The sequence below is a fragment of the Acipenser ruthenus genome, chromosome 9 (genome assembly GCF_902713425.1).
Source record: "Acipenser ruthenus chromosome 9, fAciRut3.2 maternal haplotype, whole genome shotgun sequence".
NCBI classification, from domain to species: Eukaryota; Metazoa; Chordata; class Actinopteri; order Acipenseriformes; family Acipenseridae; genus Acipenser; species Acipenser ruthenus.
In genome coordinates, this window is record NC_081197.1 from 39,186,960 (window position 1) to 39,201,154 (window position 14,195).

General features: G+C 37.9%; 1 protein-coding gene across 3 annotated transcripts in view; it reads right to left on the minus strand.

Moving 5' to 3' along the window:
• Positions 1-1,013: 1,013 nt before the first annotated feature.
• Positions 1,014-14,195, minus strand: part of LOC117405930 (immunoglobulin superfamily member 3-like) — a 100,518-nt gene continuing 87,336 nt past the window's right edge. For all 3 annotated transcript variants that reach the window (XM_059029965.1, XM_034009469.3, XM_034009468.3), the window contains 3 exons: positions 6,209-6,616; positions 5,090-5,503; positions 1,014-4,536 (listed from right to left, as the gene is read on the minus strand). In XM_059029965.1, coding sequence (XP_058885948.1) covers positions 4,286-4,536; positions 5,090-5,503; positions 6,209-6,616 — 1,073 coding nt within the window. In that variant the 3' untranslated portion in view covers positions 1,014-4,285. The remainder of the gene's footprint in view (positions 4,537-5,089; positions 5,504-6,208; positions 6,617-14,195) is intronic.

The window sequence follows — 14,195 nt, forward strand, 5'->3', positions numbered from 1 at the left end:
GATTGTACTATATCGTCGTGTATTCGCTAGCTGGTCAGCATTGTGGGTAGCTGTCGAGTACCCAGGGACAAGGTCTCCGGCCAAATTCATAATTCGTCATTGCCTATAGTTTGGTGGAATAATCATGTGGTGCTAATTTTAGTGATGTTGCAACCAATGGATTGCTAAAATTCTAGAAAACGGTGAAGAAACCTAACCTAAAAAGAAGTAGATTTTGCCCTGAGAAGATGAGTCATCTTGCTTACTGCTATTCTCTAAGGCCTAGAATCTTGGCACCAAAGTAAATTACTTTAATACTTTTATCTTTATAGGATAAATGACATATGTGTCGTGGAGGATCAGTTTAGCCCTTTATATAGGTGGCAGTATTTAGATTTGCCTCCATTTCAATCATTATAATAGACCCTGCTAACCTGCCCCAGTTTTACTGCTATTCAGGTTTTGATGATGGGACAACCTGATGGTCCATCAATATTCAACACCTTTACAAGGCTCTTTCTCTGGTAAAGAATCTCTTATCCATAAATCAAGGGTACCAAGAGGAGAAGAACCAGATGCATTAAAACATATAAAAGCTACCGTGTTCTGTCCTGCACCAAGCAGCTAGGTGGTAGGGATGGAACAATAATCGATTATTGTGATATTATCGATAATTTGTTTTAGTCTTAATTATTTATTGTACTGAAAAATACATCACTGAGAATCGTGTTTCTGACCATCATATAAAGCTAAAATTGGATCAGTGCCTGTTGCCAAGGTGTTTTGTTTCTCTCTTCTTATTGACAACCGATAGGTGAATAAAAATATGGGAAAATGAAAATGAAAAGAATTCAGTCATACAGTAAGTCAGAGAAAACTGATTTCTTTTAAATTAAAAAGTTTTTTGGAGGTACCGAGATCTTAGATGTGGAAGGAGAGAGGTTCAATGTTCAAAGGCATTCATAAAATGGAAAACAGGTATATATTATAATAATTATACTTACAAATACTAATTCAAGGGAAACACATCTGTATTATAAACGATTAACATTTATTCAAGCTGTCACAAGTGCAACAGATAGACAGATAAAACCCAGGAGCATGCTCAGTAGCAGAATTAAAAAAACGAAATAAAAAAGCACAGCCTTGGTAATTTAAGAGGGTCCTACACAAGTGCTGATATTTCCAACATGTTGCACTATTACAAGGAAATGGACACTGAAGCCCATTTTGTCCCACTTTGTACAAAAACAATAGTGTTTGCTTTTGTACGCATGTATGTGTTAGTGAGTATATGAAATCAGGTGGGGTTGGTTGAGAGAGATGCTGCACCAACTAGTTTTAATGTCTAGGTGTGTAATACGCATCAGAACTGCAATAAAATCGTGTGAAATCACAATGCAGTTTGAGACAATATTTAACATATTAGTATTGCAATTGAGAGAAAATACTCAGTGCCTTTTATTTTTTTTGTGTTTACCAATGACATTTGAAGTGCTTGCTACAGTCCTGATGCATTAAGAAAAACAATAAAAAGTACAAAAAAAAATCCACAATTCAGTGCACTTTTTATGTACAAAATTAGATAAAAACAAAACAAAAAGATTATTATAATAAAAAAAACAGCACTAGCTTAACTAAATACACACACCATCACATCTACCTTTTTTGGCCAGTACACACTATAGGAACACACAACTCTGTGCAATTCATTATATTGTAAAAGTACAAAACATCACAATGTTCTTTCTGTCATGCATATACATTTTGACACAAGTCTGACAGAAAGAAAGAAAAAAAAGCTGTAAATCACATAAAATATCCCCCCCACCCCCCACCCCCACAGAAAAGGTTTAAAGCTGTCTTTATGCTATTTGTCAATGAGTTTTATACAGATCATCTCAGGGATCGACAATTAAAAGCATCAAATGTGCCTATTTTGTAATTGAAATGACTAGTATTGTATAACAGCGTATGGAAGCAGCTGAACTCCAAGGGGTTGTAGTCTGCTGATGAAGGTGAAATTATTCTACTGCAGCTGGTCACTCTGGAAGAGAGGGGGTCTGTGAGATATCTACCAGTACACTATATATGTGGAATCTGTGATTTATAAAATCTGTTGTAAATGGAGCTCAATATGACCACAACATTTAGATAGCGCTTGTTTACTGGTACGACAGCAAACAGAAAACATAGTACTGATAACTAATCTCCAAGTCTAGATAACACATCAGATAGCAAGGATACAACACTATGGACAGTCAGACACAAACTAAGCATTTGTTCAACAAGCACATTGCATGCTGTTTTGTCATTGTATGTGCAATATAATGCCAGCAGCTGACCTATGTGCAGCATACAGAGTCATTTCTCAGGATACTAAACTGAAAGGATGCATGATATAGCTGCTTGTCTAAATGTGTGTTCTGCTTTGTTGCTGCATTCCTGTAAAATTATCTGGCAGTGTTTAGCTAGAATCCAAGTGGGAGGACTGATCAACCTGATCTTTTCTTTGCTTGTCAGTGTGTACGTTTTAAAAATAGTAAATAGAAAGTTTCAACTTAAAATTCAACTTAATCATGTAAACATCAAAAAGTTTTAGGATTCTTTAGCCGTGTACATATTAAACATAATGTCAATATTACATTTTACAAATATAGATTCACAATAATTAAAAGGAAAATGGGACGTCCAGAAAAAAAAATCCTGTTAAATACTAAACACAATCTCTAACAATGTAGAACTTGTTATGCAGATAGCAAATACTGAAAATGTTATTACATTAAACTTAATTTTTTGTATACAATGGCACTGTCATGGCATCACTAATATTAAAGTTAGCAACACACTAAAGACCGTGCTTGAAAAACATGTATTTAGCAGGTTCACCTCTAAGTTGACTTAGAATTTTGTCTACACTGAATGTCTGAGCTTGTCTACATCATGCCTAGGGTGGACATCCAGTAATTAGCAAGAAAATCTCCCATTGGCATAAAACAGGGTACATTTAGCACCAACACATCAGCTTCTACAGTGTAAAATAAAAACTACTAACTGCAACCAGAGAACGCGCTGTTAGTTGTTCATTAAATCACAGATATACTGAACAATAATACAACAGCGGCTTAAACAAGAGCACTGTTGTTCACTGATCTCCATAGTGTCCCACAGTAACCCACAAATGTCCAGTGTGAACCAACGCAAACATCTTCCATCTTGGAGTCCAAGTATTTCTAGTGCAGTTCAGGAACGCTTGCCCTGCATTTGCATGCCCAGCCATACTCCAGTGGTGTGGAATTCACGTTGGTTTTCATTTAAAGACTCATGATGCTCATTTTAAAACTGCACTGGCAACATGCTCTCTCCAAGATGTCCTCTTGCTGCAACTTTGCAGTTTTTGTATTTTAGGAGACGGTTGTGCTTCAATATCAAGGTATTTTATCTCCTATCCAAGTGACCTTCACGGATTTTCAAGTAAAAACTAAATCTTTTGGTGCCCTTCCTTTTCTGTGGATATTCGTACTCCTTCTGCATCCAGAGTTGAATATTGACTCAACTTCTTATTCTTCTTACTGTCTCGAAACACTTTATTGCAATGGTGCAAGAGTTTATAGAGATACAACAGTGCAGTACTGTAGGTACAATTATTATTATTACTTATTTCTTAGCAGACGCCCTTATCCAGGGCGACTTACAATTGTTACAAGATATCACATTATTTTTACATACAATTACCCATTTATACAGTTGGGTTTTTACTGGAGCAATCTAGGTAAAGTACCTTGCTCAAGGGTACAGCAGCAGTGTCCCCCACTGGGGATTGAACCCACGACCCTCCGGTCAAGAGTCCAGAGCCCTAACCACTACTCCACACTGCTGCCCATTAATACCATCAAATGTCAAGAAAATAAAACCATTTAAGAGGAAAACTGAACTTTTCAAACTAAGTTCTGGAACGAAAATACATATTAAGCAAATGGCAGCCGACCCAGGTATTAGTTTGCTGTAGTACTTTCTGGGGTGTTGTTATTGGTAGAAGTTGTTAGACTGAGCTCAAGGGATTGATCCTATGTAGGGTTTTGGTGGATGTATATATGCTGGCCAGTGGGGATCTAGGAACTACAAGACTGGCATGATGTTGCTGCTGCAAATTTCTAAATCAGAAAGGTCTCACTGACAGGTCATGGAAATAGATGGCTGACGGGTTTGAGACTCAATCAGCAAGTCACTGGAGATTGTCACTGGCTGCAGCCCAAAAGTCGCTCTCATCATATTTGCCTGCTCTTTTTGAAAAGAGTCGCCTAGGTTACTCCACAGAGCCTGGGTGGAGGCTGAGGCTGGGGGCCTCCAGGCAGGTGGGGGAGTAGTTGATGTGAGGCTCTTTGATCCACAGCAGAGGGGCGCCATTTTTACCTTCTGAATTCTTGCTGGAGTTGCGAGCCTTATAGCGCACCAGCAGAATTGTGATCAACAAGATCCCGAAAATGGGAAACGGGTAGAAGAAGATGAAGTAGAAGAGCGAGTCATTGGAACAGATGACTGACTGCAGAGAAGAACCTGAAGATACAATGCAGAACAAAAACACAAGGTTGGATAAAATACACTACAGTGGCATCATCAAGAAATTTGATTCATTACCCTAGAATTTTGTTGATATTTCTATAGTATTTACTAGCCATGAATATACTCTAATGACTGGTGGTAATGGAGTAGGTGACACTTCTGGAAACATAAGTTTGCATAGAGCTTGGGTCAAGTGAACTTTAGTGTTCTCAAATAAGCCCACAGTGGACAGTTAACACAGTACAAAACCAACACAAGCCATTTTCTACTGCTGGATAAGTCATCAATATCAGACTACTGGCAAGGCTAAGGCTTTTTGATGATGAAACTGCTGTGTATTAGGATAGACCCATTACCACAAACACATTGGATTAGCCATTACTCTAATATTAATGACTTACCAGTGTACCATTGTTAAACTTGTGGAAAATAGAGAGGATTTCGGTCTCCAAATCAACCATTCCAGAAACTACCAAAATGAAAACACAAAAGACAAACTAAAAAAAAAAAAAAAAAAACACTGTATAAAGTGAAATGTTAACCTTACCTTGCTCAAGCACAGAGACAACTGTCACCCCAGAATTAGCCTCTGCCAGGTGGTACCAGGCATTCCTTGGGTCAAGAAGCCACTCCTCCACCTGACAGTAGTAGTTCCCAGCATCTGAGAGTCTGGCCTTCTCTATCGTCAAGCTGTAGGACTCGGTAGATGTCCTTTCAAACTGCAGCCTGGACCCTGGGCCCTGCCCCTCGGAGGAGCTGCAGTTGCCATTCCCGAAGACGTTGTCGTGTCCGATGGAGAAGACACACTCTCGTTCGGGGTTCTCACTGCTGATGACATACCAGGAGACGGAGAAGTGGGAGTCTTTGCTGGACTGCGAGGAGATGCTGCAACCCAGTGTGAAGGCATCCTCCTCTTTCACTGTCATGTTGGATTCAGATTCCTCTACCTTTAGCCTGATTTCTGTTTGCAACACAAAACACAGAAATGAGAAAAATATGCAATAAAAACTGTAACTTATGTACTTCCGAATTTTCATACAGATTTAAAAATAATTTAAATCTCTTCCAAAATAATGTAGATGCAGCACATTTATTGATGCATCAATGCATTTCTTAATGAAAACATTAAGATCTACGCAGTTCTAACAGAATTTCAAGTAATATGTTACATTTTACAGAATATACTGGTAATCTTAACCTTGCTCAAATAAAATTCAGGGAGTTGAATAAAAATGATATTCTGGAAAGGGTTTTTAAGTTGAGTATTTCTCTGGAAATAGATGATGTCAGTCTAGGGCTTCCAATTCTAGCAGTGCCAGTGCTTCAAGAGAAGTCACACGAATCATCATGTTTTCAAAGAAACTTTGCGATTTGATATTCCGTGTGTACAAACGTCTGCATAAGTTTGTTTCTTAACTGAAGTTCTCTCCTTTCCCAGGGGTAAAAAAAAGTGAGAATGCTGAATATACATACATTGTATTTCACTTTTTTTTTTTTTTTTACAGGCAATATCAGAAGTAATTCATTCCATTGAAATGCACTAAGCTAAAACATGTTCTTTTTCAGTTTCAAGGGACTACAGGCAGGTTACAACTCACAATCATTCATTAGTTTCTAGAAGCAGCACATTACATCTAAAATCTCAAAGATAATTGGGAATCGTTACCTGGGCGTTTAATAGTGACCTTTGTTAACCCCGAAGTCTCCTCAGTTAACTTGTACCAGGCATTGTTGGGGTCAAGCAACCACTCCTCTACTCTGCAGTAGTAGCTGCCGCTGTCACTGAGCTCGGCCTGGTGCAGGGTGAGGCTGTAGAGCTGTGGGGAGAGACGCTCAGACTGCACCCGGCTCTTCAGTCTCTCTTCTTCCGCGTAGGTGCCATACTCGAAAGCAGAGTTATGGTTGATCTTGAGTAGGAGCTCAGCGTCTGCCTCATCCTCTTTCATGGCGTACCACAGGACTGTGTACTGGGCATCCGGGCTGGTCTGAGAAGCGATCGTGCAGTTGAGTGGAACACGACTGTCTTCGACAAACGCCAGGGTCATGTCGGCTTTGCTGACTCGCAGTTTGCTCGCTGCAAAAAAAAAACTGATTTGACAACTGTCCCAAAACTCAATAACGTAATCAGAAATAAACTCAAGATTTTGTTGTGGAGCCCATAGTTCTGATAGCATATATGCATCATACCAAAGCCTGCTATGAAGAATACTTATAAAAAATTACAGGACTCTCCATGCGAATGTCTGTGTTTTGTTCCTGTAAAAAAAACAAAAAAAAAACAAAAAAAAAAAAACTTAATATAAAAGACACAGCAGCACTCAAATCATGGCAGGTATTAAATAAATCAAAACACACTTATTTATTGAGGTGTTGATTTCAAAACAAGAGGCGCTGCCCTTCCCTCACTTTTACAATTGAATACCAATCAATGAAAAGTTTTTTTTTCCTCTCATCCGGGGTGCTGACATTTCTACCGCTGTACTTCCATACCGAGGCTATAACCTGACGATGAAAATATGTTGAAAAACTAGCAAACGCAACTGATTCGTCATGTAAACGTGACTTTTCCTTTCCTTAAACTCGAGCCACCGCTGGGGAAACTGGGATATATATTTGTTTGTTGAGTTTAATTAGATAACACCTTGCACAGGACTATCCCACAATTCACTGCAGAGATTACACATTTCTTAGGAAACTAAGGAAAGTGAAAACAATTATTTCATATCAAAAGGATAAAAATGCAAGACAAATAAGGGGGGTGTCAGGAGAGAAATTGGTATGCACATATGTCTATTGTTCCTGAGCACATTCTTTGCATAAAGAATCACCAAAAAACATCTCACAAAACTGTTGAGATCCCAACAAACAGGTTCACATTTTTTTTTTTTCTTCTCTAGTTTTTGCTGGAATCTTTTATCCTTTTACAGTATGGTTTCCATAGTTACTCCATGCCTTCCAAATACCTCTGTGAGTTTCACTCTCAAGGTTTCAGACAGGAAACAAAATGAGTGTAGAACCATCACTGGCAAGAAACAGTAAGATTACAAACTTATATAAAGCCAACTGAAACAAAAAAGCAGTGTTTCAGACCTTGGTGAGGCTTTACTGCAACAGTGCTGGTGTCCCTGCTCTTTCTCCTCTACACGAACAACCTCGACCATATGATAAGGACCAGACAACACAATACTGGGTGGCATACTTGACAAAAGACATGGCAAATCAAATAATTTATTATCAAATGTACAAATACCAAAATGAGTAGTTCACAAGCATTACTCTGAAGCCTCAGGAAAAACCAATTCAACACTGCTTCACTGTGGAAGTTAGATCCATGTGTAGTTCTAGACACATACTCTACTGAGCTCTGATGTGCAAATCAAACAGCAAAACTAAAAACAACCACAGGGGTTCCTATCATCCCAGACCTGGTATGGTTATAGTACAAAATATGAAAATAATAACATAAGTTTCTTGTTATGGTGACCTTTTCCCCATCTCTTATTCTCATTAGAGAATGACCCGTCTGTTGCTTTTCACAATATGTTGCACAAGACTGTAGGCTTGATCCGTCATGACCTACTTACAGAAGAGAGCGGTGCCATTCCAGGAACACTGGTGTTGAGGGACAAGCTGGTTGCACACAAACCTACTGCCATGCCCTGAAACTCTTGTTTTCCCATGATTGTTGCCAAATAGATTCACACAACTCTCACAAAGATACTGTACATATCAAGTGGATCACATGGCATGTCACCTGACCACATACAATTACATACAACAGTAGTGGATTTTACTCTGATCAGTCACTGTGTATTTAAGTATGTATTTTAAGTTTGAGTCACAGATTTCCATTAAAACATTCCTTTGCTTTGTGCTTTTAGAACATAAGATTTAAAAAACAATTTAAAAAACTTACATTATAAATTATTGTGGTACTGATCCTTTATCATTTCATTGCAACACAACTATTAAGTATAGTTTTCTAAAACTAAATATCTGGAGAGAGAGAGAGAGCAGAGTAAAAACACTGCTCTACTGTGCAGATGCTGCTAACTGATCATTTAGCAGTTTAATAATTTGCTAACAGAAGACCATTCAGATGAGTCACTGCGGTGATTCGGAAACAATAAGTCAAAGCCGGTAATTGCTATCTTGGAAGGCACGCCAAATGACAATAAAGCGAATTACAAGCAAGAGTGGCTATCAGAAGCATAGTGCAAAGTCACAATGATTCTGTGGTTTGGGAAGCTCTCCACCTAAATATGAATATTGTGTCTTGCATCTTTAAATAAAATCCTAGGACAACTTGATCAGAGGAGACTGGTGGTGACCGATGGAGGAAGACAGAAGATGCAGATGACGTGAATTCTGAAAGGCAGCATTGACTAAACACAAAAACCCAAGCTACTGTGACCAGAACAGTCCACCGGGACTTACCCTGGACATACATGTACATTTAAGCATGATTTTCTTGCTATGAAATTTTTTCCAGGAAGGGTTGAGTTCAGGTCTGTACATATAATGCAAGTGTTAATAACACCTCTCCTAAACTGTTTGCAACTGTCATGTTTCACACATTATCAGATTAGTTCTCCAACACCATTATATAGACCCTAAAATGAGAAGAAAATGCACAAAAAACTGCCATGATTATAATTGCAGAGAAACAACTTGCACACATGAAAATATGGGATGGGCATTTACATGACTTGCTTTTTAATATGCTGTGACAATATGAATCTCTTTGAGAAGCCCCATATGGCCACCTTTAGCTGATTTGGTTGAGACTGCAAATCACCTGCTTTCCTCAAGCAGAGTTACAGTAGAAATACATCTAAAAATAGCTGTGAAAAGCTTCCCTAGTGGTACAGCATAATGGGAACATCATATCAGAATCCCTTGTATGAGGCACACATGAAACAGAAGATATATCTCATTTCATATTTATTTGATTAACGAAAAACATGATAGTGCCATTTGTTTGACTACATTCTTTTCCATTAAACATGAGAAGATTAAACTTCTGTATTGCTAATGGACAATACCCACACTAATGATGCTATGTTGTTTATTAACAAAAAAATGATTTGCCTGGAAAGACCTATTGAGCAAATCGCTTGGGTTCCAAAACACCCTCTGAATGTGAAATAGGTTCTGTAGTCCCACTCAAGTTGCAAAGCAAATAACTTTCACACAATGGAGAGAAACGTGTTGCCTCTTGCACCTCAGTTTTTAAACAGATAGACGCTTTCATGCATTAAAGTTATACTGGACACCGTATGGAAATGTCACTTCAGTACTTACCATCGCTGCACACATTTCTGTTGAAAAAATATAAATCACATAATGTAGACTGATCATCACAAGAGGGTAACAAAGGATAATGATAAGTTTTGTCCCCATGTTGTAAAGGACATTAGCGGACCATGGGTATACAATGCACCCCATGTAAACTAACAGGGGCAGCAAGGGGGAACCAGACAGGCACAATGCACTGAAAACACAGCAATGGTATCTCTGACCGGTTTCAACATCATCCAGATTCAAATCAATTTAAGAGCAGCAATTCAGATTGCTCATATAATGCAACAACTATTTTTTTTTTCTTTTAGTAAATAATAAGTTACAAATTTAAAGAGTAGCTCCAAAATGAATGCTTATACTACCAAGAGCCATGTTCATTTACACAGCTCTAAGTATTGAGCAGTAGTGTGCCTGAGGTGTGACTAGTATGGCTACTCCTCCACGTTTCCTAATAATGTTTTAGATGTAAACTCTCCATATCTAAGTAGCATCACTACTGAAACGACCCTCCATCGCTTGTGCTCTTGAGCAACATTGTCATGTCTATGTTGGACTCTGATTGGTGATGTTTTGCATTCCTAATCACACGTTTGTCCATTGCTAATGCCACAAGATAAAGTGGGTTCTTTAAATTGCAGCGTTGACTCACATTGTAAAAAGACTTCAAATTGAAAAAAGAAAAAAAATGTCATAACATATGAAATGGCATTAGCTTCAAATATGAAACACCTCAATTTACATGGATTAAAAACTCATACCAACACATATTAAATAGGTCAAGCAACAACTCTGCATGGCTGTGAAATATTCGTTTTAAAGCACCACATGAAACAGAAAATGATAAAAATGATAAAAATGAATCACAATAACAAGAATATATTAGTTAAGATAACTGTGATACAGTATTTCAGACCCGTACATGCAAACATATAAGTATTTGAGGATTTTCATTATTGAAAGAGCTGGGAAAATAAAGAGCTCAGTTTCCTGGCCTGCAAACAATATTTATAGTACAGTACAACGTCGCATATCCGACCCCCTGTGGACTGGGGTATAGGTGGATATGAAAAAGTTGGATTTGACATTTATAAAAATGACATTTATACATGCATAATTAGGTTAGTGAACAAAAACAACACTCAAACTGCTTTAAACACGGGAAAAGTCTTTGCTTAAAAAGTCAGAAAATGTAAACAAGATTAATTAGGCTACAAATACACAGTGTTGCTATGCGATTTGCTATAAGCCATCTCCATGCAAAGCTTTAAAAAAAAAATACAAAACAAACTGTAAATGTACAGTAACCTGCAACTGATGGCTTCTTTCTTAACTCTAGAAGTCCCTGCCTCCCTGGTTCTGCTTTCTTAATACCTCTGTCATGGTACTTTGCGCTCTTTCTTGATATTGCCAACAGCCGATAAGAAGCTCAGTTTAAATATTGCTTTGGATATTTTAAACAAACGGCCGGTAAGCATTGCGTTTATGAAGTTTGCTTTGTTTAATTCAAATGCATTTAAAAAGGTACAACAACACGCTGCCAATATCTGTAACTGTGCGCTCCATGATATAAACACATTGCACAAAAAAGAGAGTAAAACACAAAGCTTTCCCGACTGGTATATTGAAACGTCACTGCTACACGCAGCTGACTGACACACGCACACAGCCCGTCTCTCTTAAAGGGGCACACACCAAAAGGCTGATTGCTATAACGCTTTCTTTATGTTTCCATCGCGGATGCTGCACTTGCTGCCAATACCATTACTCTCATAGCCTAATTTTAATATGTATTTAAGTATTTATTTATTTAGCGAGGCGGTTAATTGATCAGGACGGTTATATGTGACGGATATGTGATGTTCCACTGTATTAAAGATTAAACAGCTAATCACACATAAAAACAATATTAGTTTATCTGTTGGTAATCAGGCTTACTTCTGTTTTAGATTACCTTAAATTTATATATAAAAATGTTTTAAAAAATCTCCCAAATATCATCAGTTACCGCACAGCAAACACTGTAGCGTTGCTTTCATTGAATCTACCAGTTTTTGGCAGTTGCCAGTGTATTCAGAATTACAAAAAAGGGCCAATATAACATTTAACAGCACCAGCAGAGAGCCCAAACACATTAGATATTAATTACTCCATCAGCCTTCTTTTAAATTTGAATAACAGAGCCTCAAAATTAGAAATGATCTGTCAGGAAGGGGGGTGGAGGATGAGAACAAGTGAAACAGAAATATGGGAGAACCTCCCCTCCTCGCCTCCTTTTTTTTTTTTTAAATTACAACTGGATTAGAACAAGTAGACTCATTAAGAGAATTGATCATTTTAACAGAAGCCAGTCTGCCAGCAGATAATAAGACGTTGAGGAGAAATTATTCCACTACACTGAGATATTTAGGTCATCTCATATTTTCTAAACACAACTGATATAGAGGAAAGATTTTTCCAAGAGTACTATTAATAACCTACTTTAATTTAGTTTTCATTACAATATTTTTACAGGATGGGAGGATGATACAAATAAACCTTGTTCATGGCAAGTACATTTATGATAGCCAATTAAAAATGAAAACATAAATAAATAACTGGTTCTACTATATGTTTCGCATTTAGTAAAAAAAAAAAAAAAAAAAAAAAACTTGGACTGTTCTGATTGGGTGTTGAAAATATTCCTCAAATTAAAGAATGCTGTGATTCAAAGGGAAAGTGGGTTATGACACCCCTGGCTCCCTGTCCCTGATTTTGATTAATAACCCTGACTGTGGCTTGTGCTTGGACTTCTGTTAAGAATGTACCGTATAAAAGCTTCAACCAGCTAGCCTGCTTCTAGTCCCAGCTGCCTCAGTATTCAACTTGAAATACTTTTAAATCTAGTGAGAGCAGTTTTTAATGTCTGATTAGAAGGATAATTTAGATATATATTATCTGTTCTTTGAATATTCCAAACCTCTTTTTTGTTTTGTATGATTTATGCAGAAATAATGTTGCTAACAATATCCTCTTGAGACTCTAAGTGACTGCTGCCTATGTTGTACTGGACCACTAAATGTTATGCTCACGCAGTAAAGTTAGTGTAATGCTATGTTTGTCTTGTGAAGCTAAATTTGACTCGTCTTGGCGAAACTGCACCCCTGTTTACAATCAGGAGGCTTTTAGATTGACTATGTAATTGTACTGTTGTTGTTTTTTGCTGCATCATAAAGAAACTCTTTTGTTATTAAAGTTCTGAGGCACCAATAGCTTGAAAAGACAATTTAGCTTGCATACAAGGAGCCAACAAAATCAGTCTTCTAAATAAGCAGGACAAGCTGTCAGGACTGCCCTAATTTAAACACTGAAGCCCATATCTGCAGAGCAACAATGCATGACGTCATGTTTCCATTTGCACCATGAAACCAGCCTGCAAAACTCAATATTAACTCATTGCAATACCAAACTGGGACTACTGCTGGTTCAGGATGATTGTCTATATACAGTATACTTCAGAATCTCGAGGTTCAATCGTGCCCTCTAGCACCTTTCACATTGGGTGCCGGTTAAGTAACCTCTGAGGCTGACAATAGTTCTTGTTTTACCTCGTTCTGCTACTGTTAGAAACAAACAGGCCTGATTTTCAGCACAGTGCTAGTGGCTGAGGACGACGCATTCCTATACTATGCTTGTGACTAACAAACGTAAGCTGCTTGTTTTCACACACAAGCCTGATTTTATAAAGAAAAATGACGCTAATTCTGAGTGCAGAGCCATAGTGCCATGCAGACTTTTTGATCTCACAGTCCCAATGTTATGAATGCCTCCCCCTTTTTCTCTTTCATACAAAAGGATGCAGACCCATCAGACATGTTATGCTTTGTGAAGCCCCTTTACTGTGAGGAAGACTAGTATCTGTCATATTAATTGCCGTACTTTTAATCCCCTTTCACTTTATTGAAACCTCTGCCAATGTCAATGCCTGTTTTATCACTCTCCACTGGCTTAAAGACCTACTACTGGGGAAAAAAAGAAAACTCCAAGCCAGCATTACGAAGCAAACATTAACAGTGACCTTTTGCTTTTTAAGACTACAGTACTTCTTTTGCCCAGAAGATCCAACAACATTTTTTGTAGTCTTCTGTTATTAAGCACCATGCCAACAGTGCCACTCTAGTGTAGTCTCATAAGAAGGTAAAAATAATGACAAGCTGATACAGTATATTGCAAAAAAAAGCAAGAAAATGCCTTTCAAGAGCTGCGTTATGCGACCTGCTCAAATGACACAACAGGGAATGAGGCCTGTGCTCTGCAGTTTGTAACCTCTTTCCTGTCGGTGGATTTCCTGGTTGAGATCTTATTTATTTATT